The sequence below is a fragment of the Melitaea cinxia genome, chromosome Z (genome assembly GCF_905220565.1).
Source record: "Melitaea cinxia chromosome Z, ilMelCinx1.1, whole genome shotgun sequence".
Classification (NCBI taxonomy): domain Eukaryota; kingdom Metazoa; phylum Arthropoda; class Insecta; order Lepidoptera; family Nymphalidae; genus Melitaea; species Melitaea cinxia.
Genome location: NC_059424.1, coordinates 1045092 through 1071399, shown reverse-complemented (window position 1 = coordinate 1071399; position 26308 = coordinate 1045092). Strand labels below are relative to the sequence as shown.

The 26308-nt window shown below is 33.7% G+C and overlaps 1 protein-coding gene across 1 annotated transcript in view; it reads left to right on the top strand.

The window, feature by feature from the left end:
- LOC123668695 (sensory neuron membrane protein 2-like) overlaps nt 1–26308 on the top strand; it is a 137946-nt gene that overhangs the window by 30486 nt on the left and 81152 nt on the right. The window contains exons 4-6 of the mRNA XM_045602397.1: nt 13653–13913; nt 20312–20550; nt 20964–21145. Of these exons, the coding sequence (XP_045458353.1) occupies nt 13653–13913; nt 20312–20550; nt 20964–21145 (682 nt within the window). The remainder of the gene's footprint in view (nt 1–13652; nt 13914–20311; nt 20551–20963; nt 21146–26308) is intronic.

The following is a 26308-nucleotide window of genomic DNA, read 5'->3' as shown; positions in this document are numbered from 1 at the left end:
TATATTATAAAATAATGAGAACGGTATGCGAAAGAAAGGTATTTAATAGAAAAAATAAGCAATTGCGGAATAATCCTTTGACTTAAAGGCATTCTTTATAAAACTATTACAGCAACTCCAGTTACTAAACGCTTCAAGATCGGAATGTCGGGTAACAATGCTTTTATAAAATAGAAAGAATTACCATGTTATAGTTATATAAAAAAATATTAAAACTGTGTATTTATTAATTCAGCTCGTAACATCACACTGTATATATCTCTCCATATAGGTGAAGGATTGGAGCTTAATCCACCACGCTGCTCCATTGTGGGTTGACGAATAAAAAACTTTGTATCTTATAACTTAATCAATTTATTAAGTAAACATAATTCAGACATTAAATTAATGTGTATTTTATTATAAATATTCTATTTGTGTTGTATTTGTTGTCTTAGGAGCCGTTACAGTGACTTTGCTAGCAGTTATTCCGACACAACTACATAGGATAGGTTAGTAGGATAGTAGGTAGGTAGGTAGGATATCTCAATAAGATTCCGATAAAAACACTCAATATCCTAATGCCAAGCATAAAATCAAACTTTAAAACATAGCCTATGAAACTAAGTGATAGCATAGAATTCTTCTGATAAAAGAAAATTTTAAAACCGTCCGAATACTTTTTAAATTTTTATTAAAAACAAATAAAAAATCATTTTCTTTTATATGATTGTCATTTATAATATTAGTATAGAATATGTAGATAATATATATTCATTATAGTTATCCCCTTTTGTACATTAACATGGTCTCCCTAATAAATGCCTACAAGTCTGGTATGCGTGGAAGCTAAAAGGTTTGCAGGTAAAGCTGGTTTGTAAATAGCTCGATAATTATTACGCCTATTTTATATTTTGTTTTACTACTGAATTTTGAATATAATTTATAATGTAATATTAATTCTTATTAATCAACCTAATACATTCTTATTGCAGTTCGTTAGTTTTTTAACAGACTTCCAAAAAAGGAGGAGGTTCTCAATTCGACTATATTTTTTTTTATGTATGTTACATCAGAACTTTTGACCGGGTGGACCGATTTCGACAATTTTTTTTTAATCGAAAGGTGGAAATTTAAATTTATTTGAGATCTAACAACTACTTTTCGAGTTATATCTAATAATGCGTTTTTACTTGACGCTTTTTTTTGTCGACCTACGTTGTATTATACCGCATAGCTTTCTACTGGATATACCGATTTTGATAATTCTTTTTTTGTTGGAAAGGGGATATCCCTAGTTTAGTACTATGATAAGGAAACCAGGATCTGATGATGGGATTCTAGAGAAATCGAGGGAAAGTCTCAAAAATTCGCAATAACATTTTACTGGGTGTACCGATTTTGATAATTTTTAATTTAATCGAAAACTGATGTTTATCATGTGGCCACATATAAATTTTATCGAGATTTGATAACTACTTTTTGAGTAATCTTTGATAACGCGTAGTTATTTGACTATTTTTTCGTCGATCTACGTTGTATTACTCTTCGATGTAATTGAAGTTGGTTTTTTTCGTTTGCGAGCAAACACAATTATTTAAATAATAAGTTATCTTACAAAGTTACATGCACCGTTTTAACTGAGAGAGGGCACAGCAGGAAAATTCTGCTCAAAATATGAACCTTATAGAAGCATACACAGCGAAATAAGACTGTATTCAAGCAGTGTGGTGTTCCTGTTGGTGAGTAAGTTGACCAGAGCTCCTGGGGGAAATTGGGAATAGGGTCGGCAACGCGCTTGCGATGTTTCTAGTATTGCAGCCGTCTATCTATAGGTCTATCTGTCTATATCTGGTGAACTGTACACTTGTTTGCCGACCTAGTTATATAAAAAAAAACCAAAATAAATATTTTTAATATAAAATATAATAAAGAATTCAATTAAAACTCGCTGAGGCAGCAATAATCCTACATTTTTACTCTTAGTGGAAATACTTGTTTGAACAAACTAAGTGCAATGTGATTCCGGGAAAGAAGCAGGTCCTTTGAACGCACCGTAAACATTTTTAATTAGTAAAATATTATGTTACTAGCAAATGTAACGTTTCTTTTTACTTTGTTGTGAACGTTAAAATAAATTAATATCGTATCTCTATGTCTCGGCTTTTAATGCAGTGTTTAAAAAGAATTTCTTTGAGCGGATTATTTATGGAATATTTTAATATCAGTTCAGTAGATTATTATTTATTTTGAAACAACTTCAAAAAAAAAAAAACAAATGACGTCGCGTTGGCGCAATGGTCACAGCACTGGATTGTGCCTGTTGCGCTGGCAGTTGCAGGTTCGATCACCGCACATGACAAACTTGTATTGGCTATGGCCAGATGTTTGCCGTGGTCTGGGTCTTTGTGCTGTCCTTGTGGGTCTCCCCACCGTGCCTCGGAGAGCACGTTAAACCGTTGGTCCTAGTTGTTATCATGTACACGTGATAGCAATCGTTACTCATAGTAGGGATATATCCGCCGACCCGCATTGAAGCAGCGTGGTGGATTAAGCTCCGATCCTTCTCCTACATAGGTAAAGAGGCCTTTTCCCAACAGTGGGATAATGCAGGCCGAAGCGTCAAAAAGGGGACGACTATCTCAATTCGAATGTGAAATGAAATAAAACGAAAATACTCTTTTCGTCATAAGGTTTATTACATACACTTAACGAACGCCAAAAAAATCTACATAACAAAAAATAAATAAAATTATGTGGTGTCATGGGACACCAGGTCGGAACGAAGTTCCTTCGGATAATATAAAAGCAACACAATTAAAAAAATGTTGAATTTTATATATTTTTTCTAGTTCTTGATTTTTTTTTTTTTAATTTTGTTGATTGGTTTTTAATTAAGTACATAAAAGTATTTAGGAAATTTAGTATTTTAGAAAATAACAAATACCGTAAAATAAAATAAATCAAACAAAATAATAATTAAGAAACTTACAAACTTAAGTGAAATAAAAAACGAGTGTCCTTATTTATTTTTGTCGACAGTATAAAATTACATAAATAATTAAAAAAAGTTTACTAGTAATATTTTAGTTTTACAAACGTCATATTATACAGTCGTGTGACTGATATTACGTCACTTCCGTTATATATTTTTCTTACGGTTTTTGGTATCACTTTTTTTTTTGTTCGGTCGCCGAGTCAAATGTCAAGCAACTTCGTTCCAAAAGATGGCAGCAAAGCAACTAACGATTTCAAAGTTGCCACAATATTAACATTAGGTACATTACAAACTCAGGTAATGTACTGTAGTGTGTCATGCGATAACACTAACAATATTCTTACTCTGCACTAATAGTGTCTCGATAGACATCGCCTATCTATGGTCATAGGCTTTATTATATAGCTTATAGGCGTTACTCGCTATATTACAACAAATGATTTAATCAACAAAAATGTCCAATGACTTTTTAACCGACTTCTAAAAATGAAGAGGTTACTCAATTCGGCCGTACATATATATATTTTTTATGTATGTTCGAGGATAGCTTCGTCGTTATGAACCGATTTTGATAATTCTTTTTTTGTTGGAAAGGTGATATCCTGCATGTGGTACTATGATAAGGAAACCAGGATCTGATGATGGGATCCTAGAGAATTCGAGGGAACTCCCAAAAATACGCATAACTTTTTACTGGGTGTACTGATTTTGATGATTTTTAATTTAATCGAAAGCCAATGCTTATCATGTGGTTTCTTTTAAATTTTATCGATATCTGATTACAACTTTTGGAGTAATCTTTGATAACGATAAGTTACTTGACTATTTTTTCGTCTATCTACGTTGTATTACTTGTAGATGTAATTGAAGTCGTTTTTTTTTTTCGTTTGCCAGCAAACACAATTATTTATGTATGTTATCATAACTTACTTACTGGGTGTTTCGATTTTGATGATGATGATGTCGTGTGATCTCATTAATTTGAGCGAGATCTTATAACTTATCTTCTATAGATTAATCTGTCTTATAAGTTTGATGTAAATTGTAGTTTTTTTTTGTTTGTTTGAATAAACAATAATTTACATCAGTTGAGTAGATTGTGAGTTATTTTTTAATAATTAAACGAAGAACACTCCACGGGTGTCAAGAAGATAATATTGAATGACATCAGTATCATACATAGCGTCACGTATCTATACTAATATTAAGAAGAGGAAAGATTTGATTGTTTGTTTGTTTGCATTGAATAAGTTCCGACAATACTGAACCGATTTGAAAAATTATTTCACTGTTGGGAAGCTACAGTACCCGCGGGTAGTAGTAGCAATTTCAGCTTAAAGTAAATTATATTAAAACAGTATAAAAGTCTAAAATCTGATAGATTTTAATAAAAAGCGAAAAACGTAAGCTGTAGGTTTCAACGCGCCGCTATGTAGGTCAGTGGATCAGACACGTGATTACAAACTCTATCGACAGGATGCTTTCAATTACAAACTGAGTTATCCTTCACTGGAAGTTATCCTTTGATACTAATTTATATGATTTTCTATTTATATACTTTCATTTTATTTTATATATATTATTTTTATATGTTATTTTTGTATGAAAAAGAATAAAATTGCGTTGGACGTATCATTATTTAGATATTTATTTAATCTTTAACTTTCAACATGCTGCAGAGAATTTAGACTAATTTTAAAACCACGCTTAGATAATTCATTTAGATTCTTTAGTTATCCCTACTAATATTATAAATGTGAATGTAAGTTTGTTTGCTACGCTTTCACGCGAAAACTACCAACCGATCATCATGAAACTTTGTACACATATTCTTGGTTAGAAGTAACATAGAATACTTTTTTAAAAAAAATCAATGCGGACGAAGCCGCGGGTAAAAGCTAGTATTTTTTTTTTTTTTTTTTTTTTAATATATAGACTAGCGCTTGACTGCGATCTCACCTGAAGTCAAGTGAAGATGCAGCCTAAGGTGGTGCGCGCTTGCCTAGAAGATGCCTATTCACTCTTGATTTAAAGATACCCAAGTATAGTAGTATGCCATATATTAAACCATTCGTTACGTTGAAAACTACATTTATTAAAACTATTCTCCAATCTAAGAATAATACCTTTTTTTAGATCGTCTTTTATGTAAATCAACATCAGTTTTGTTATTATTATTATTATTTCTTAGACATTATGAAACAATACTTTTACGCTATAGTCTCAATTACTTTAACCCTAGGAAATATCTTCGAAGTTCTTCAAACTTACAGTAGGTCACAACTAAATAGTACTGCTTTCAAGTGTTGTGTTCCTTTGGTGAGTAAGGTCAAAGCACCTGAGGGAGGGGGATCGACAACGCCTTTGAAATGTACCTGGTCTTTATAGTATTAAACTAAAATCCAAAGGATAGTCAGCGACAGGTTTTACACTAAGCTATCGATTTGAAGATGATTTTCCATGATGTATACATATAGCCGATACTCATAGTAACAGATTGTGTTTTATTGACAGTTGACAAGGACATATGTATAAAGGTGCTGCTCGAGCGTTTGACAATCTCTGGTATCAACAACTTAAAAAAATATTATTGCATTTGTTTTTGTAAAATAATTAATTATTAAAATTATATACATTGAGACACAAAACAGTAACGCTACCATCAGACGGCTTTAATTTTGAAACAATGTCAACGTGATTGACGGCCGGTAAATTTTTTGTTCGATTCCAAATCTACTCACGTATTAAATATACTTTTTTGTAATTTTGTAAAGTGATAATTTTTATACTTAACTATAGTCGTCACAAAATAAAAGGCCCGTTTGGACACATGTCATTGGGACGTAAATAGCCATACGACTCGGTATTCGATACACACGATAAAGCGATTCAAGTTTGTAGGAGTATTTGATCAATTTGATTATGTAATATAAAGTGAAATTTAGCTTAAACTTAAATATTGTAGGTAATTTAAAATAATACATTGGTACAAAATGTCAATTTGTCTTTATTTTATATTGTTTTCATTGTTTTCTATTGTTTACACGAATTTTAATCATTATAATGAAATAATTTTGTCGGATATTTTCGCGGTTTATAAGCGAAATCAATATTTTATTTACGACCTTGCGCCTCTTTTTTGTAAGGATCACGACACAATATTTAATTACGATTAAAATCGAATGAAGCTGATGAAATTCAGTAATTAATTAGTTACAGCACTAGTGGTTAGAAAAAGACTTAGAACGTAACTGTTTTTGAGACGTGTCGTTTTAATTAGAAACTGCATGCTACTATAAAGTAAGCGCGAAAAGAATACTCCCAATATATTCCATAATATTATTATTTGACGCGCCAAAAAATGTACGTGTTTTAAAAACACTTCATGTTATTAATAATTCTTTTATTGTTTCTTACAGTTTCGTACCGAGTTACGTGCTAGGATATTTGTCAAATGTCCAAACGGGCCTCTTATTTTGTGACGACTATAGTCCGAATTATATACAATATTTTATATATATATATATATATATATATATATATATATATATATATATATATATATATATAATACCATACTAGCTGACCGGGAGAGCTTCGTATCGCCTTATTTTTTTTTCTTAAATTACACATATCAAAATAAAATATAGCCTATCTTTCAAGTCGGATCTAATTGCATAAGATGTGCAAAAATGATTACAATTGATTAAGTAGTTAAAGTGTCCATCGCGGACAAAGAACTATAATGAATTTTGAATTGATTTTTCATCAACGATGTATTACTTGTCGATGTAAATGAAGTCTTTTCTTCGTTCGCGAGCAAAAACAATTATTATAACCTTAGTTTTATTTGTGAAACATCAGTATCAGTCGACCGCAACCGACAACATTGAAATAATACACATTCCCTTGTCTCACTGCACCACAAAGCCATTTTCCATTTCCGTTTGTGACAGTCCATAAGATTTGCTTTGCTAAAGGGATGGACATGGTTTTATGTAACTAAACCCATATTAAATTTTCAACTATACTAGATATATCTTGCTTTTTCACTTGAATCAAAATGTCAATTTATATAATTTGCTAGCGCCACATGTATAATATATCATCACTTCAGCCTAATACAGTCCACTGCTGGACATCGCTGGAGTTCGCGCTAAAAATGTAATGAACGTATGTGTTTTGCGTATAGTCACCACGCTGGGTAGGCAGGTTGGTGACCGCAGGGCTGGCTTTGTCACAGAAGACGTTGCTGCCCGTCTTCGACCAGTGTATTTCAACGCCAGCAGTTGGATGGCTATCCCGCCATCGGTCGGCTTTTTTAGTTTCAAGGTGGTAGTGGAACTATTTTATTCCTTAGTCACCTCTTACGACACCCATGGGATGAGAGGGGATGGCTATATTCTTAATGCCGTAATCACACAGCAAATGTAACGAATACTATTCAAATGGAGCTAACGTCAAAATTCTATCTCTATTAAGCGAATTCAGAGGCCGTAAGAGCAGACAATTATGTACTACCTTTCAAAGTTCAGTTCTACTCAAATTAATCTTGTAACCAGTAAGCATTTGAAGCTTCTTTAAAACAACTCCCTATTGGTAATTTCCATGAAAGATAGCTCTGATTACGTAAATGACAATCGTAATTTGTTTTTATTGAAAGGATAACATATCAGAGATACGACGGCCTTATCGTACTAAATCATTCCACAAGTTATAAAATTAATTACACTTATTCGTACCGAATGAATTAAAAATAATAATTGAATGGTATGAAAACATTATATGTGAATCATAATTTAACACACTAGATTTTTTTCGCCGGTTGTTCTCAATGGAATATACGCTACGAATCTGTAACTTACTTGCTTTAATTATTTTATTGATTATCATTACATGGTATAAAACGTATAAAACAAAGTCGCTTCCCGCTGTCTGTATGCTTAGATCTTTAAACCTACGTAACGAATTTCAACTCTGATATGTTACATATTATTAAGAAGAAATTTTATTACATTTGGAAGGAGTATTTTGATGAACATTCGCGGACAAAAGGAGTACATATAGAAAACCTACAGTCAGCTTTCGATGAGAAAGTATGATTGTGCAATGTGCATGTTGACACTTTATATGAATATTTTAGACCAACAATTAAGAATTTATACTTTTGTTGAATAAATGCTTGTAAAATTTAATTAAATTTATATATATATATATATATATATATATATATATATATATATATATATATAGTATAATCTGTGTGATATAAAAATTATATTCTAATTATAACAATTAAAAGATATAAAAAAATACAAAAAAAATTTCTTTGCTATGGCCCATGTTTCTTGGAGACAATCGATGTTTTAGGAGTAGCCAAACCTAACATTTGGTTTTTGGTTTTTCGTTCGTTACACGGTTTAAAGGGCATCTATCCTACTCACTATTTTCATGGTGAGGCAACTATCCATATAGTTAGGCATCTATCCTCAAAAAAAAGGGTTCACGAAAAGCTAATTTCTGCTTAATCTGCATTGGCTAGGTTGAAAAAAAAATAGTCATAATTCAACATAAAGGATTGAGCTAGCTACATTAATAAAAATTATTCGTATAAAAATCATATTTTTAAAATTAGGTGGCTATTTCAAAAAGTGAGGCATCTATCCCGGTTTTACCCTATGGTATAAGACTATCCAACCTAGTATATGTACTCACCCATGGTTTGATGATGCAAAGATGAGGTCTGATCTTGTTATTGCCTTCAGACTTCGATCGGGACACATTCCCCTTAATGCATTTGCTTTTCTTATGGGAAAGGTAACTTCACCAAATTGCACGGAGTGCGAAAGAACAGAAGATGTCCATCACATTTTGACTGAATGTGTCCGGATTGAAGCCGAGAGAGATGTTTATTATACAGAACACAATGTAATACGTAGTAACATAGGGGTTAATAATACTATCCTTGCTTTTCCTCTTAGCGAAGAAGCAAGAAAATTGTATAAAATTGTACAGATATATCTTAAGCGTCGTGTGTAAGGTGACAAGTTCAACCTGTGAACAAACCCTCTATAAAAAAATAAAGATTTAAAAAAATAAAAAATAGAGTGATTCTAGAGGAAGATTTATCTAATACTATTAAACGAGCAATTCTTGTATATATAATCAGAATCGCGGAAACTCCTCTAACGATTTTCACGAAATTTAGTATGTAGGGGATTTCGGGGGCGATAAATCGATATAGGTAAGATTCATTTTTAGAAAATGTCATTTTATCCCTATTTTTAGGCAATGAAAAAATGGCTACAATATATTTAGAATACAAAGGTATATTTCGCAATTGTCAATAAAGTTGTAATAGCTCAGGTGGAAAATCGGCCGGTAAGGATCAACCGAGAAGACCACTGTTCAAGTCTCCAGATCGATTGTTTTTTTTTTCTTTTTTTTTCTAATCGCACTCATGATTTTTTATTTAAATAGCCAGTTCCTATTTTTTATTATTATGTCGATAAAATCGGAAAATATTATTTATATTTTATCAATATGTAATTCGTATTTCAATATGATTTCCACAAAATACGATTTACTAAAAAGAACATATACTCGGTCAACCAGGTACTATGTATACATGCATTATATAATAGGGGGACATACTTTTGGAGGTTTCTAATGTGATGTCGTAAATAAACATATTTTTTGCACTTCCGTTGCAAATATTTATTTTACATTTAGTATCAGCATTGAACCTCTGCGAAACCGAGGTAAATCGCTAGATATTTTATAATTCAATAATGACATTTAAAAATCTAATAATTTAAAAATCGAATATATTTCAAACTCTCGCCCTCGTATGCAATAAAGCAAATACAGTAGGTAGGTACCTACACTAGATATTGAATCTATCTACATGTTTTTATGTAATTACAAAAAAGTAATTGATAAAACTTGTGACACGTTTCCTTAAGATATTAATCGTAACTATTACGTTTTATCGTAATTGTTTAATTCTGATACTTACGTGATATTCGGCGCTGTTACACTCGCATTTTGACGCACTTAAGGTGTTTTAGCAAAAAATGAAATATTTGTTAATTTGTTTGTATAAGGTGAATATGCCGACGAATTCGCGACGTTGCCGACGCAATGGTCGCTGTCAACAAAATGATGGGAATATTAACCGAAATGTTGTTCCATTGAATTCCATTGAGTTCCATGAAACCACAGTTTCCACCCACCTCACTTACACCACGGATTGATTCTTTTGAATTTATTTATATCTTGTAAAAAATTCGAGAAATACACCTCCTTTATCGGCCAAAAATAAGTACACCCTACTTGAAAGTAGATGAAAAAAAAATTATCGTATTGATATATGATCGTCTTATGTTATCCTGTGCTATTTGTTGACATATATTTAAGAATCAAGATATATACATATCTTTACATTTATATGGCCTACAATAATAAAAAAATGTAATAGTTTTTTGTCAATCAAATAGTCGTCTAAACACATTACTGTCACAACTTACCTCGGTAATAGGAGAGTTTTAAGAGAGACAGTAGTCTTTCTTACTTTTTTACTTCTACAACAAAGCCAGCAAACAAGCGTACGGCTCACCTGATTGTAAGCGATTACCGTAGCATATAGACGCCTGCAACACCAGAAGCATCCCGAGCGCGTTCCCGACCCCAGGAGCTCTGGTCTCCTCACCACAGAACCAAACTATAGCTTGAAAGCCGTATTATTAAGCTGTGATCTTCTGTAAGGTCGGGATGCTCCAGATTTTGAGCAAGATATTTCCTGCTGTGTCCTCCTACCTCAAACATTACTGTTGAAATTCTCCGAAACTATAATACTTTTATTCATTCTGTTAATTAACACTGAATATCTTGAAATATACGAGAAAATCTAATTTATATATTAATACGTGAAGCAAAAACTTTGTACCCCTTTTTACGAAAATTGCGCGGACGAAGGAGTGTGAAATTTCGTACACTTATAGTTTGTATAGAGAAGGAGTGCAGAATTCTAATATTTTTTTAAAAATTATACATAAAAATATATTAAATTAATAAAAAATGACACACACCACCATGTATTTGACACACACACGCATATTATTACAGGTACTATTTTGTTGATTGTCAGTTTGTAGTCGAATTGATTTTTTTTTAAATTGTCTCTTTATTTTCATTATATTTCATTATTTTGGGTTTCATTATTTAAATTTTTAATTATGTTCCAATTTCGACCACTGGCCGACCACTAGTAAATATAAACATACATATAATATAATCTCTTAAAAATGAAATGCTTTCATTTATATAGCTGATTAACTTCAGCACCCGTTTATTTATAAAACGGATGGAAATGTACCTTTACTGTGATGTCAATATTTTACCGATAAGCTCTGCTGCTGAATAAACATCGCTTGTAATATAAACGGTTACTGGAAATTCATTTCGTCTGACTTTGATTCGATGTGCATGTGTCTGAAACGTTCGATTTACGCATCAATATTATTTGTATGCTGTAAATAACACCCTTGTCAGTTGATATTGCAATTTCGTGTTGCCGTGCGTCTGTTTGTCCTGGTGTGTTTACTTGTGCCTGTCAAAGGACCATTGCCCGGAGATACCTTTGGATATTCCTGGGTATCTGACGGATATTAATTGCAGTTAACTGCTGCAATTGGAATTCCAGAGATAAATTATTGCAATACGTCTGTTGATTTTAGGTTCAAATCTTAAACTGCTCAATTTTGATATGATATATTCGTTATTGCACTAAACTGTTAAAAAAAACTATGGTTAAACGCTAGTTAAGGTTGTGTTGCGTTGTATGACAAGTGGGCGAAAGCGTGTAAGGTCACGTCCGGCACACTTGTGGAACGACAACATAGATCTATAAATGCTAGGACAGAATCTAATTCAGAATAATTAAGAATCTTTACAAAAGTTTTACAAGCCATTTTAATGGGTATGTTTATCTATGTACATAACGAGAGATTTTTTTTCTTCGTTAAAATTCGTTTAAGCTCCAACTTTTACCGCTTTATTAAGGCCATAGTCTTATCCAAAGTGTTTTATAGAATCGTATCGTAATAAAAAATAGTGACAGTGAATCAAATCAAACTGCTGCGTAGCAAAATTTATGACCTTTATTAAGAAACGATATCTTGAATTAATACCTGTCATTACATAAGTTATATCTAACTTCCGTGTTGAATATTTAATGAAATTACAGGTCATGTAATGATATATTTAATGAAGAATAGCTTATGAACTTCTCATTGTCTTCTCTCACCTAAAATTAGTTGCATTAATTACATTAAATTATTCAAAAATATTTCAAGGAACATCTATAAATCAATCAAAATCAAAATCAAAAATAGCTTTATTAAAATAGGCTCCAAGAGCACTTTCGAATCGTCATTTTACAAATTAAAACTTTAGAAATTAATTATTATTTTTGTAAAAGTGAAGCTACCACCGATTCGGAATGTAGATTCTGCAGAGAAGAATCGGCAAGAAACTCCGCAGTTTGAAAATAATATATAAACTGTGTTTTAGAACAAAATTAGAAACATGTTGCATGAAATACAGCGTCAATATATATAATATTATTATTATAATATTCAATTAGAACAAAGTTTATCGATTTGTGTCACGATAAAGAAATAATAACATAGATGTATAGGAGTGAAGTCGGCGAGAGAATGACTACATTACACAGTATACATTCTCGTTGGGGAAAATCTCTCTTAGGCCACTTTTCAGACGTTTCACATCTTCGTGTGAAGTGCGCACACACTTTTAAAATAATAAATTAGTATTTTACATGAAAATTAAGGAGAGTAAATAACGCTCCTATATTATAAGTTTCTTAACCAACATCCCAATACCGTTGACTCTGTACCACATCATCCATTGTTGTCCATGTAATTAAAATTATCTATAACGACTCTCGATAACTGTTGATAATTGACTATTCCAGCTAAAACAGTCAATCAGCTGGTTTATACGAGTATTATGTCTATAGCGATGTCAGACTACCTTGCTTCACTCCACACAGTTAACGGGACGGTAGATGCATCCTACTTAACCATATTTGTTAGGTTTCTATACAATTACGCGACATTTAAGTTCGTTGTGGATCCTAAATCAGCGTTAATTGTGATGCAAAGGCTTTACGTACATCAGTAAAGGGGAGGTTGTTATCATCAATCCAAATAATGTTGTTTTAATAAAAGTAAATTGAGTCAAGAGTATCATAAATTGGCGTTATGAAATTAATTTGTAATAAATGTTACAAGAAATATAAATTAATTTGTTTTCTCTAACTCTCTCACTTTAATATACTTTTTAAAAACATGACCATTATATACAAAACAACAGGCAACGTAAGTGTACGATGCTGCCAGTAGCGTGAAATCTCGTACGAATAACTTTAAACCATGCAATTTTGCATTGGTATCCTTAATAACTATGGGTAGGTTATGAATAGGACGGACCCAAAAACTGTAGTTTCCTTTTTTTCCAGAATGATCTTCAAGGTTAAGAGCTCTCTCTGATATGTCCTCATCACCTTTACATGAACACAATGCGGTGTGGTTACGGTGATACTCAAGGTGATATTAAAATGATAGTAACTATTTTCTTTTCATTTCTACAGGGTATGCTTCAAATGGCTGAGCAGAGATTCCCAGCTCTGATGCAAGTGCTACCAGCCGCTATGAACGGTATCTTTGGTGAAAACAACGGGCCGATAATGACGGTGCGAGCTGGTGACCTGCTCTTTGACGGTATACCGCTCTGCAGGAACCCTGGCATCCTCGGAACGATCGCGTGTATACAGATTAGAACATTGGCGCAGGATGTCAGGAACATCGAAGTGATGGAAGACGGTACCTTGGAGTTCTCTGTGCTACGATTTGTGAGTAGCATGTACTAATACTAGTTGTTGCGCGCGACTTCGCCCGCGTGGATATGAATGTATGAAGTACTATTAAGTTCAATGACCTTTAGCGGTATTTTTAAATTTCAATCAAAAAAACATAACTATTACACTAACCAATGTTTTAAGGTAACAATTAGAAGATAAAATTGATGAAATCATTTTTGTAAAACTTCTATATACCACATTTTTAGTTATATTTCTGGCTACAGTATATATAAATTATGAGGTGAATTACTCTAGAGCAGGCTACATACTACCGTAAGAAAAGCAATAGCAAAAAGTCTTAGATACATATATGCCAGCTACTTTTAACGTTTGGCCCTTACGCCTTACGCCTTATTTATAGTCATGACACAATTTTACCAGAAATTGAAGGCGCTTCAAATGTATTTGATAATTAGGTGGTATTAAAGGGCTCCGCAGTATAAAAACAATTTATCCCTTGATTCATATTTGTGAAAATGTATGCCTCAATCACGTGTCTATGTTGTGTGTGGTGAGTTTGGATTCCATAGCTAATTGTCGGTGCATCTACTATCATGTACAAAATATGAGGAGGAATTTCAGGTGTCTGGAGTATATAATTTTTTGGGGATTAGGATTGCTCTTAATCGTAGCCCTGATTTTTAAGATTATCTGCGACTTTTACTAAGCAAAACGACTTAAAAACGTGTTGCTCAACCGACGTTTGACGCAAGTTTTGATATGGTCCTAATCGGTCATTTGATGAACTTTAATGGTATAATTTTTCTCCTTCTGATTAGAAAGCTTACACTTTACTTCGGTGCGTATTTTAAGATTCGGCGTCTTGGGCCAAAGGTGTTTGTTACCTTATAATGTAAGGTTGCGTAGAAGAGATCGCTGTATTAGCTATAAGGCCGGCTGTTGCAACTGATGCAAATCTATTTTTATATAATATATCATTTGTAATACTGTTAAAGCCTTGTTAATGTGTGAAAGTGTAAATAAATAATGTATTAGGAATGAGACTTTTTGAAAAAAAATCGATCAATATCCGTGTAAAAATAAATCGACAAATATAACAAATTAATAAAAGTTTCCATTTATATTGGAATTTTTCGGCTGGCCCTTTTTTTGGGTCGCATTTTCCGTAACTTTTGGGTCAAGGGAAAATATCCGAAATATATCTCGGCTGACCTTTTTTACGTGAAAAAATAATAATCGTTTATTTTTTGACATGCCTAGTAGGTATGTATGATCAGCTTGCACCGTCCCTCATGCGCTGTTTATGCCACCTCTCGCAGGTGCCACTTCCTTAGCCGAAGAAAGCTTAAACAGAAGTGATACAGAAATAATCATGATATACCTTTTTAAAATCCTTGTATTGTGCCCTTCAATTTGATACCCATATTGTAGTATTCGAGAAAAAAATTTTTTTTTCATTAACAACAATGTAACAATGGCTTCGCGCAGCCGCCATGTTTGATTTTTTTTAATGTCACCTATCTAAGAACACTTGGGCAGCTAAGACGAACCTAACGATACCTCAATTATGTAAATCCGTTCAGTGGTTCTGGAAATATGAGGTAGTAAAGAATATTACATACAAACATACATACATACATACAAGATACGCGCCAAGATTTTATAACTCTTCCTTGGCAGTCGGGTAATAAAATAAGTTTACACAAGAAAATTTGTGAAAAATGTATAAAATTAATTGTCAGGTCTACAAACATATGGTCTATGGCTTGTTTACTACATTGTCAGGGAGAGTAAGTGGTTTACCCATTTAAATATCGTCCTTTCACCGTGTAATGGAAACTGCACTGTGATTGACAATATTACCTTCAGTGTCGACTAGTGTCTTTGTCAGATGCTTTTATTACGATGGCTCTACTGTTATGTGTATAGTACCAACTTTCAGAATGGACGTCAAGTATTTTAGCCGACTAGAAATCGGAGAGATTCTCAACTGAACTGTATTTTCTATGAGTGTCGCCGATTCTGATGATTCTTATTTTATTCGAAAGCCATGTCCATTCCCATTTCAATTTTGATTTGAGTGTAATCTAATCTAGTTTTTTAGTTACCAATAATACTCGATTATGCACCCGGTTATGTTGACACCAAATTAGGATCGTTACTCATAGTAAGAAATTATTCCGCTGATCAGCACCGGCGGAAGGTGAGAAGATAAGGCATCGCACTTGCTATGCTCCTAGTGCTTTAGTTTTTCATAAGCTTCGTTATTCTCTTATCATCATACGGATTATTTGCATGTTTCCCACCGTTATATCATAAAATAAATTCGATGATAAGAATCTAGCTGTGTGGTTACGGAAGTAAAGAATATAGCCACCCCCACTCTTCCCGTGGGTGTCGTAAGAGGCGACTAAGGGATAACACAGTTCCACTACCACCTTGGATCTTAAAAAACCGACCGATGGTGCGATAATCATCCAACTACTAGCTTTGATATACACAGACCGAAGACGGGCAGCAGCGTCTTTGGTGCGACAAAGTCAGCCCTGCGGCATTTTTGGCGCGATCTTGTGGAGGCCTATGTCCAGCAGTGGGCTGTGATAGGCTGAACAGAGAGGGAGATATATAAATCTCGAGTAGAAAAACTAACGTGTGCGAGACCATTCCCATTTCACCTATTCCTTTTTTACTGTAACTGCTACTCATTCCATTAATTTTAATAAAACTATAAAATAATCCTCGACATGAATGAAATGTATAATCTAAGTCGTGTTGTCGCGGTCATCTAGCTTTACAATAAAAAAAGAGTGTACGTTTTTACGTAAATATTTTTATTTTTTGTGGAAATATTTTTTTTTTAATATAAATAAGTTTATACCGGTCTATATTCTGTAACAGCCTTTTAACAACCCACGGGTGTATGAATTTTCTATTTTGGAGGATTATGACTGAAGCTTAATCCGTGATGTTGTTAGTGTGGGATGACAGGTTTACTAAATTACTAGCTGTGCCCGCGACTTCGTATGCGTGTTTAGCAAAAAAGTTGTTTTTCAGTTTGTAGAGTTATAATATAAATAAATTTATAAAATAAAAGTAGCATTTTATTTTTTTAGTTACTTCTTGTTACATCAGCTATTTGCCAGTGAAAGTCCTGTCAAAATCGGTCCAGCCGTTTTTGCCGGGACTGTTCTGTTGGGTTCAGACAGACAAAAATTGTAAAAAATGTTATTTTAGTATACGTGTGCATTTAGTATAAAGCGGTTATTTTAATATTACAAACAGACACTCCAATTTTATTTATTTGTATTGAGTATAAATGACATTTAAAACGTAAATTAAGGTCACATGTTCTATCCAGACTGTACCATATCGATTCTTTAAATAAAACTTCCGTAGAACAAGATGTCAGTCTGACAGTCAGTAAGTTCAGCCAATTGCAGTCAATTGTTTAATCTCTCCAAGTTCGCGCCAGACATCCCGGTTTGCCGCAATCCTCATCCAGCCTACAACGGCAATCTTACGTAGATCGTCGGTCCAGCGGGACACGTCTGCTGCAACGCTACACAGATGACCAGCCCACTGCAAATTCAATGTGCTAATTCTGTGGGCTATGTACTAATGAAAAATAGTTGTTGAAATTTATGATTTTTTTAAGTTACAACATGATGTTTTATAGCCTAGCGCTCTTCAACAAAGAAACATATCTAACGCACAGCTTTTTCTACGCAACACCTGACTATCATCTGAGATCCTTTGGTCGAACAAACAAACAAATATTATTTATTACTAAATATAACTATAATAAAGAAATCTTTCGTAGTTATTGAAATGAAAAATATTTTTCTAGAATAATCAACTAAAACAAATCCTTTTCACAAAACAAATGGAAATAAAAAGATAGTTCTTTCTGCAGAAGACGCTAATTGAATAAAAGCTCGAATAGAGGATGCGGGGGTGGGGATTACGGGGGAGTTGGTGGGGTGTTGAGGAAACTCAGAGTGTACGAACAGTAAGCCTGTTACCGGTGCATTGCAACGAGGCGATATGTATGTATTTTTAAATATTAAATCAAAAGCACTGCCTCGATTATTGATTTAAGCTCGTGAATTTTAACGATGCTTTTAAACAACCTATCGTGAAATATAAAATATTTTAAATTATATTTTTTATTTCTATTATTTTTTTAGCGAAAATTGTGGAATTATTGATCAAGTCTTCGTAGCTAGAGAGACAGACAAATAGATTCTCAAAACCATTGAGAATATCAACTAGTCTTGGCTTTTGTTTCTGTCATAAGAATCTTATTTCATTTTACCTCCATTCCTTTGAATAACAGGCGTATGTATAGGATTAAGATGTAAATTGAAAAAAAATAATCACGACATTTGTAAGCAAGATAGTAATATTGTTTTTAGTAAATAGTTCTTAACAAAGATACAAAAGCACTATTTTAATAAATACAACGTACCACTTAAGTTGTTATTAATTCGAAACAATTGATAACCTACTCTGTAACATAGTTTTCCTTGAAACAAAGTTATTTTCTGAGTGCAATCATCGGTATCGAATTAAACTTGGAGCGCAGCGCAGGCCCCGGGGTCCAGGGTGGGCCTTTCCACTCACCCACGCATTCTATCACGCCTATAATATAGGCCGTACTTCAGCAAAAGCTATTAACATAAATTGTTTTTATTATTAAGTATTAACTTTTAGTTACAACAGAAGATGAAGATAATAATATGTATATATATCGTAATGTAACTCACGTATGTCATAATATTTTGACGAAATTAATGACGAATCAATCGTCAATCCTTAAAGCTGAGCTTTATTAACTGACGTAGGGCACAGCAGGAATTTCCTGCTCAAAATATGGAGCAGCCCGACTGGGGTAGTACCTCGACGTTACAGAAGACCACAGCTAAATAATACTGTTTTCAAGCAGTGTTGTAGTCCTGTTGGTGAGTAAGGTGACCAGAGCTCCTGGGGGGATTGGGTATAGGGTCGGCAACGCGCTTGCGATGCTTCTGGTGTTGCAGGCGTCTATAAGCTACGGTTATCTCTTACCATCAGGTGAGCCGTACGCTTGTTTGCCGAACTAGTGACATAAAAAAAAAGCTGTAATTGAAACATACATTACGAAAAGAGACATCTTTAGCTCCATCTACATAAATAATAAATAAATAAATATCTTATAACATACACACACGATCGTCTGTTCCTATGGTAAGCAACTTAATTAAAATATTAATAATAACTATATGTATGTATATATTAATAATTTAAATTGTGAGAAAGAGAGAAAGAAAATGTGTGCATGTACCTTTCTCTTGCTCCGTTCACACACCCGATCCCACTTTCCGTAACGCTCCTGTCACGCATTCATCAGCTTACTTTCCAAGTCACGCGTGCGTAAAGAAGTTTAACTTCAATAATAAAACCCTAGAAGTTTAACTTCAATAATAAAACCCTAGAAGTTTAACATCAATAATAAAACCCTAGAAGTTTAACTTCAATAATAAAACCCTTCGTGGGGTTAGTTAGGTAGGAGTTACTGTCACGTTATACATTTTATATTACCATTATGAGTTATAAACTTATGAACAGTGTCTGTTTGACTAATAAGAACATAGATAAGATTTGTCTTTTGTAAGATTTCTTAGGATTTGACAGAAAAATACAATTTATTATTCGTTATACGTATAATATTTACGTTATATAAACGATTCAGCATGTAACATCCCATAATTGGGCATAAGTCTCTTTCTCCATATAGGAGAAGTATCGGTGGTTAATCCACCACGCTACTCCATTGCGGGTTGAAGGATATATTCCGTTATAGTAACGATAGCTATTTATTATATATAGTCTATGATATATATTATGTATAGTCTATGATAGAAACCGAAACCAACAGCTTAACGCGCTTTACAAGGCGCGATGGGGAGACCGACAAGCGCAAGGCGCGTACATCATCACCCCACTGGTTGGGGTTGTTATACTCATAGTTATAATAGATACACCGGCAATCTTAGGTAGATAGATCGTCGGTCCAACGGGCCGGAGGACGTCCAAGACTGCGTTTTCCAAGACGCGGTCTCCACTCCAGGACCCGTCTGCTCCAACGACCACCGGTCCTGCGACACAGACGACCATCCCACTGCCACTTCAACTTGCTAATTCTGTGGGCTATGTCGGTTACTTTTGTTCTCTCGCGGATAGTCTTATTTCTAATCCTATCTTTGAGAGAAACCCCAAGCATTGCCCGTTATCGATTGTTTATCGTACACCATAAAAATATTAAAAATGAAGCTCAAAGATAGTAACAGATTATGTAGAACAATCGGGAAACTTATGAATAGTGACCCATTTCTTCCAGACAACCCAAAAAAATTAGATAAATACTTAACTTAACATTTTTATTCCAGAAAGATAATCGTCCTAGTGAAGTTTACAACATCAGTCGAGGTTTCGATGACCCCTTGAATCTGGGCATCATATCAACGTACAACGGTTCCATAGACCTCAACAGATGGGCAACGACAGGGAATGAATCTGATGGAGAGCCTAGCATCTGTAATCTTGTCCGAGGGACTGATACTGGTATATTCCCACCCTTCGTTGATACTGAAAAACCTATTTATGGTTTTAATACGGATATATGCAGGTCAGTTGTAAGTTTTGTTTTACCTAACACATATAAAAATAGACGAATGTCTCTCGGCTGGATCTGGTCTTTCCAATCAAGAAGAATTGGACTTACGCTTTTCTACTACAAATTTACTGTAGTGTAGTTGTGACCCTATATTATAGAAGTAGAGATAGAAAGTAGAACAGATGTAAGTTATGTATTATTGTTATTATTATAGTGTATATAAAAAAGGAAAGATTGTAAATAAAAACATCATACCCAAACCCCGCTCATTTTCCCAGGTGTTCATAAAATAAGCAATAGAAGTATAATAGTAGGTTAGATGGGAACCCACCCAGTGTGTGAAACAAATTTACTCGAAGACATAACTCAGAATTTAAAAAACAAAAAAAACATGAATGTTAAGAAATTTACTCGCATTGTTACAGAGTCGTAGAGCTGCGGTATATCACGGAGACGTCTCACCAAGGTATTCCTGCGTTAAGGTTCGTGGCTGGCGAATGGTTCCTTGACAACAACGAGGGTTGCTTCTGCCTCAACTTGACGAGAGGGATAAACGCGGATAATGGCTGCCTCCTTACGGGTGCCATAGAATTATACAACTGCGTTGGTAAGTAGCTTTATTTTTTTTAATTAAGTGTCACAAGACTGGACTTAGTTTGTTGTACAGTGTAAAAAATATTTCTCATCGTCTTGCGTTTATGATAACGGCACACCAGCCGATTAAGACGGTCTGACGAACGTTATACCAATCGACTACTTACCGAAGATTGTCCATTGCTAATACCGATATTAATTCCTATTTATGTTAACAGTAAAGTACATAGTACATTCGGCATTGTATATAGGTATATTTTTTTTTAAATTTATTCGAGTCCTTTATTTTATTTATATAAATAAAAAATGATATATATAATTAAACAAATACATATTTCAATTATTAAAAGGAATCCCTTAAGGCAAGGTAAAATATAATTTAGTTTATAAATTGTCATTACGAAATCTTTGATAACAGAATCTTGAAATTTATCTTGTTTTGTTAAATCTCTGTTATTTATCAACAAAACTTTAAAAAAGCCAACTGTAAAAGTGTTAGCAGTCAATCGGTGACTTCAAAATCTTATAAATTGTAATTAAATAAATATTTACCCATTGACGTACATCGTTGTGTGTATACGTCTGTGTGTGAGTGTGTGCGTGTGATAACGCACATTTACAACAAGAAGCACATATAACATCCAACAAATTATCTTAAATTACCTACAGAAGTATAAAAAATTGAAAAATCACAATCACAAAGAAATCTTTGTAACAATATTTAAACAATTTACTAGCAATAATTTTGCTTATTACTTTGAAAGACAGCAAAATTTGTTATCTAATTTTAATTGAAAACGCGCGCTCATTCACGGAACAGAATAGGATTATACCCTCTAATGTGATACTTTGTCAGACTATTGCTTATAACACACGAAATTATTGCAACTTTGTTGATATTGGTTTCACATTCCCTTTATACCAAATAGATCGTCTACCTAAATATACGAATGTGAATTTGCCGAAACATTTTGCTACTATTCGAGTATTTCCATAGATCTATAATTACATTAGGTAGTATCTTATTATACTGTAAGTACTGCATACCAAATATGCATGCTTTTATTCAACCGAAATTGGGAATAACAGGAAATTTCCTGCTCAAAATCTGGAGTAGCCCGACTGGGGTAGTACCTCGACCTTACAAACAAACACAGCTAAATAATACTGTTTTCAAGCAGTATTGTGGTCCTGTTGGTGAGTAAGGTGACCAGAGTTCCCGGGGGGGGGGGATTAAGGACAGAGTCGGCAACGCGCTTGCGTCTGGTTTTGCATGCGTCTTTAAGCAACGGTAATCGCTTACCTAGACCTAGTTATATAAAAAAATGACCAGAAACCAGTAACCAAGTAACTTAAAAATATATATGAGCCGGCTGTTACCTATGACAACGTAGGTTGACAAGCCGTTGGTGCAACGGTCACATCACTGGTTTGTGGCTATTGCGCTGGAGGTTACAGTTGCGGGTTCGATCCCTGCACGTGGTATATATTTGTATTGACAATACAGATGTTTGTCGTGGTCTGGGCGTTTGTACTTGTGTATTGTGTGTGTTTCTGGACCTCCCTCACAAAGGTTAATCCTTGTTAAGGAAGTTAAGTGTCAGACGTTTATTTTTTGTATAACCCAAGGATTAAGTTGGTACCTTGGAACAGACGACAATGTATGTATGTTAAAAAAATTGATGAAATCTCTAAATCTTCGTAAGTTTTTAAAAGAAGCCATCCAAAAGCGGAATATTTAACAGTCCAGCATTTTCAGACTGTTTCAGTTAAAAAAAATACTACATCGCATAACCTTTTATTGCGTAGCTGTCGTTTATGTCGGACAAAGAGTTAAAAATATATTAAGGGTTCAGAACAAGTTCGTATGAATAAAAATAGTATGTCAACAAAATGCACGATGTTCCAGTCAAAGTTCATCGCGTAAAATAAACAGAAACGAGTGACGTTAGTCATAATGAAAAACGAGTAGAGTTGTTTACAGCGAGCGAAGTGCACGCACGGGGCTACGGAGCTGTAAATACAGGGCAAGTTATTAACTTATCGGCTTTTACTTAAACTTGTAAATAACAGAAGTGATACAAGACCAACCTCATTAATAAAAGTGAATAAATACCTCACAACAAAACAAAAACCGTTCTGGTCTAGTGGTGCGTGTGCCATACGCGCCTAAACGCAGCTTGCGGGTTCGATTCCCGCTCGGGATGAATATTTTTATTTTGTAAAAATATTTCTTTCTGTTTTGGATATTTGTTCTTGCGGGTCCATCGTGCATCGGAGAGCAAGTTAAACTATCTGTCCCGGTCAACAAATACACCTGATGGCGATCGTTACTCATAGTAGGGAATATACACCAACCCTTAGTAGAGCAGCACGGTAGATTAAGCTACGTTCCTTCTCCTACACGGAGAAAGAGGCCTATGCCCAGCAGCGAGTGACAAAAAACTCACACTCAAGTATCCGTAGTAGGCTGGAATACGATATCGGAAAAGAAACACACAAAGACAAATCATTCAGTTGTTCCATTTGTGACCAATGTTTTTATAGGCCTTATTATATATATATATATATATATATATATATATATATATATTTTATTCCTACCACTGACTTTCAGTCTATTGAGATGATTTTAGAGAATGAGACTCTATTTTAAATAGTATATATCACAGTAGCCAACTGTAAATATACCACTACCAAACATTTCTTTTAAATTATTTTGTTTTATTTATTTTTTTCCTGAATAAACAAAAAGATTATAACTAAAATTATATTTACGTTATGGTTTTCGTCGCCTTTTTCCGAAGTCATAAATTTCCTAATAAAAAAGTATTCGATTCCCTAGCTCGTTGTATGTTCTCTGGTCGGTTCTCTGGTCGGTGGTCAGAATACAGAAAGACGAACACATATACATTTTTAGCTTTAGCATTAAATATTACATTAGTACTAAATTTTATTGATAAAATTTTTTAAAAATATTTTCGATGTACAGAAATGGTAACATTTTATAAATTGGTGTGGTATTTTAAAATATATAAAAATAATTTCACCGGCGGGGAATCGAGCCCCGGTCTCTCGCGTGACAGGAGGGGAACATTACAGGATACTGAACATTGTACTACCAAAGATCGCAGGAGGCGTTACGAAATCGTCACTCTAATTCAGAATACTATATAATAAATTATGTAATGTGGCTTTCAACAATGTTTAAAATATTTCGATCAATTTACACAAAATGTTATACGTAATCATTTTCCAGTAACCACTCTATCTATTAGTGAAAACCTGATAAAAATCCGTTCAGTACGACTTGACATTATTTCCTACAGACAGACGCAGTGATCGACTTGTTCTATAATACATATACTAATATTAAACTAAATTCAACCTTTAACTAAAATTTAATTTTTCTTTTTTTATTAAAGATGTATAATGTACCAACATGTTTATAAGACAAGGTGCTGATAATGAAATTAAGTTCTAACACGGTACTTTTTCATACCTAAGTACTTCCACTTTCAATTTAAACTCTAAGGACGGTGTTGTGTCAGAGTAAATTGCATCTGGAAGTACATTGAGTGTGCGCCGGACGCGACAAACCAGCTGCAGCGTAAACTTAATAACAGAGGGAAAAAAGCGTGGTTTTTATTAATTAGGTTTCCGATGCCGGAAAATAATCGGTAAAACAATTTATAGTGCTTTTAAAATGCTTTTTAAAAAATTTCCGTTGTTTGTTTTCGGCTTAAAGCATTGGAATTTTTTTATGGTTTTGACAAAATAAGAAAGTCGAACGACACGGCATTAATTTTTAGTTAATTTTATTTTTAACCGCCTTCAAAAAAGGATGAGGTTACTCAATTCGACCGTATCTATATTTTTTCACGTATCTTCGGGGATAACTTCGTCATTTATGAACCGATTTTGATAATTCTTTTTTTGTTGGAAAGGAGATATCTCAAGTGTATTACCATGATGAGGAAACTAAGATCTGATAATGGAATCCCAGAGAAATCGAGGGAAACCCTCGAAAATCGTAGTGTCGACTAGTGCGTTTGTTAATTTTTTTCGTCTACTTACTTCGTATTATTACTTGGCGATGTAATTGAAGACGGTTTTTTTTTTGTTTGTAAGCAACCGCAATTATTAACACTTACAATTGTAGCTGCTATTGTTTTGTTCACATTTTAGTAAGGTTGACAATCTTTTAAAATTCTAAACGTATATACATACACAGAGGAACGCACGAACATAGAAATTGGGTTAAAAATTTCTGTTAGTACCAACATTTTGGCTGCAAAACCTTAAAAAAACACCGAATACGAGAACTGATTTTATTAAAACCAGTTAAAAAAATACCTAAACGAGTTTTTCGCTTCACAGAAATCGTAGGATAAAAATTAAACAATCTGCATCCGTATCGTTCTGTCCGTTCGGATAATTCACCGCTGCCCTTTAATTCAGTTCTCTTCGCGAAACTTGTTGTCAGTTTCAGCGAAACAGAGCTTGCATGTCATGTCGGTCTGTTCGCTCTACCTGAATGAATCTAATAATAACTCACAATGGCTAGGAAAATAATGGTTTTATGATATATTTTGGTGTAAAGTTATTTGTAAAAAGTATTATCACAAAGTATATAATATTGAGAGCATATTGACTTTATAATGCAGGGGTTCCCAAACTTATTTTGTCTACTGCCCACTAAGGGAATAAATTATTTTATAGTGCCCCCTTTGAGCAATCTTTTAATGAATATAAGTTGATGTGCACAAGTTGTAGTCGAGAGTCCTTATAGATTAAATGACAAATCCCCAAACCTCTACACAACGGCACCATTTTTTTTTCTAGGTCTCTTACCCTTTAGTACTACAGCCCACAAGGGAGCGTTATCGCCCACTTTGGGAAACATTGTTATAATGTAACTATTACGTAGGAATGTAATTTCAATTTAAGAAAAAAATAATAGTACCTACAAGTAAAAAAAAGTATGTATAAAAACTGCCTTTTTTTAAATGGAAAGGAATGAAATGTGACATTTTTTTCTGAGAGGCTATTTCTCTACTAATATAATTAAATGTGAATGTAAGTTTGTTTGTTACGCTTTCACGCGAAAACTACTTCACCGACCAAAATTAAACTCTGTACACATATTCTTGGAAGTATTCGAAGTAACATAGGA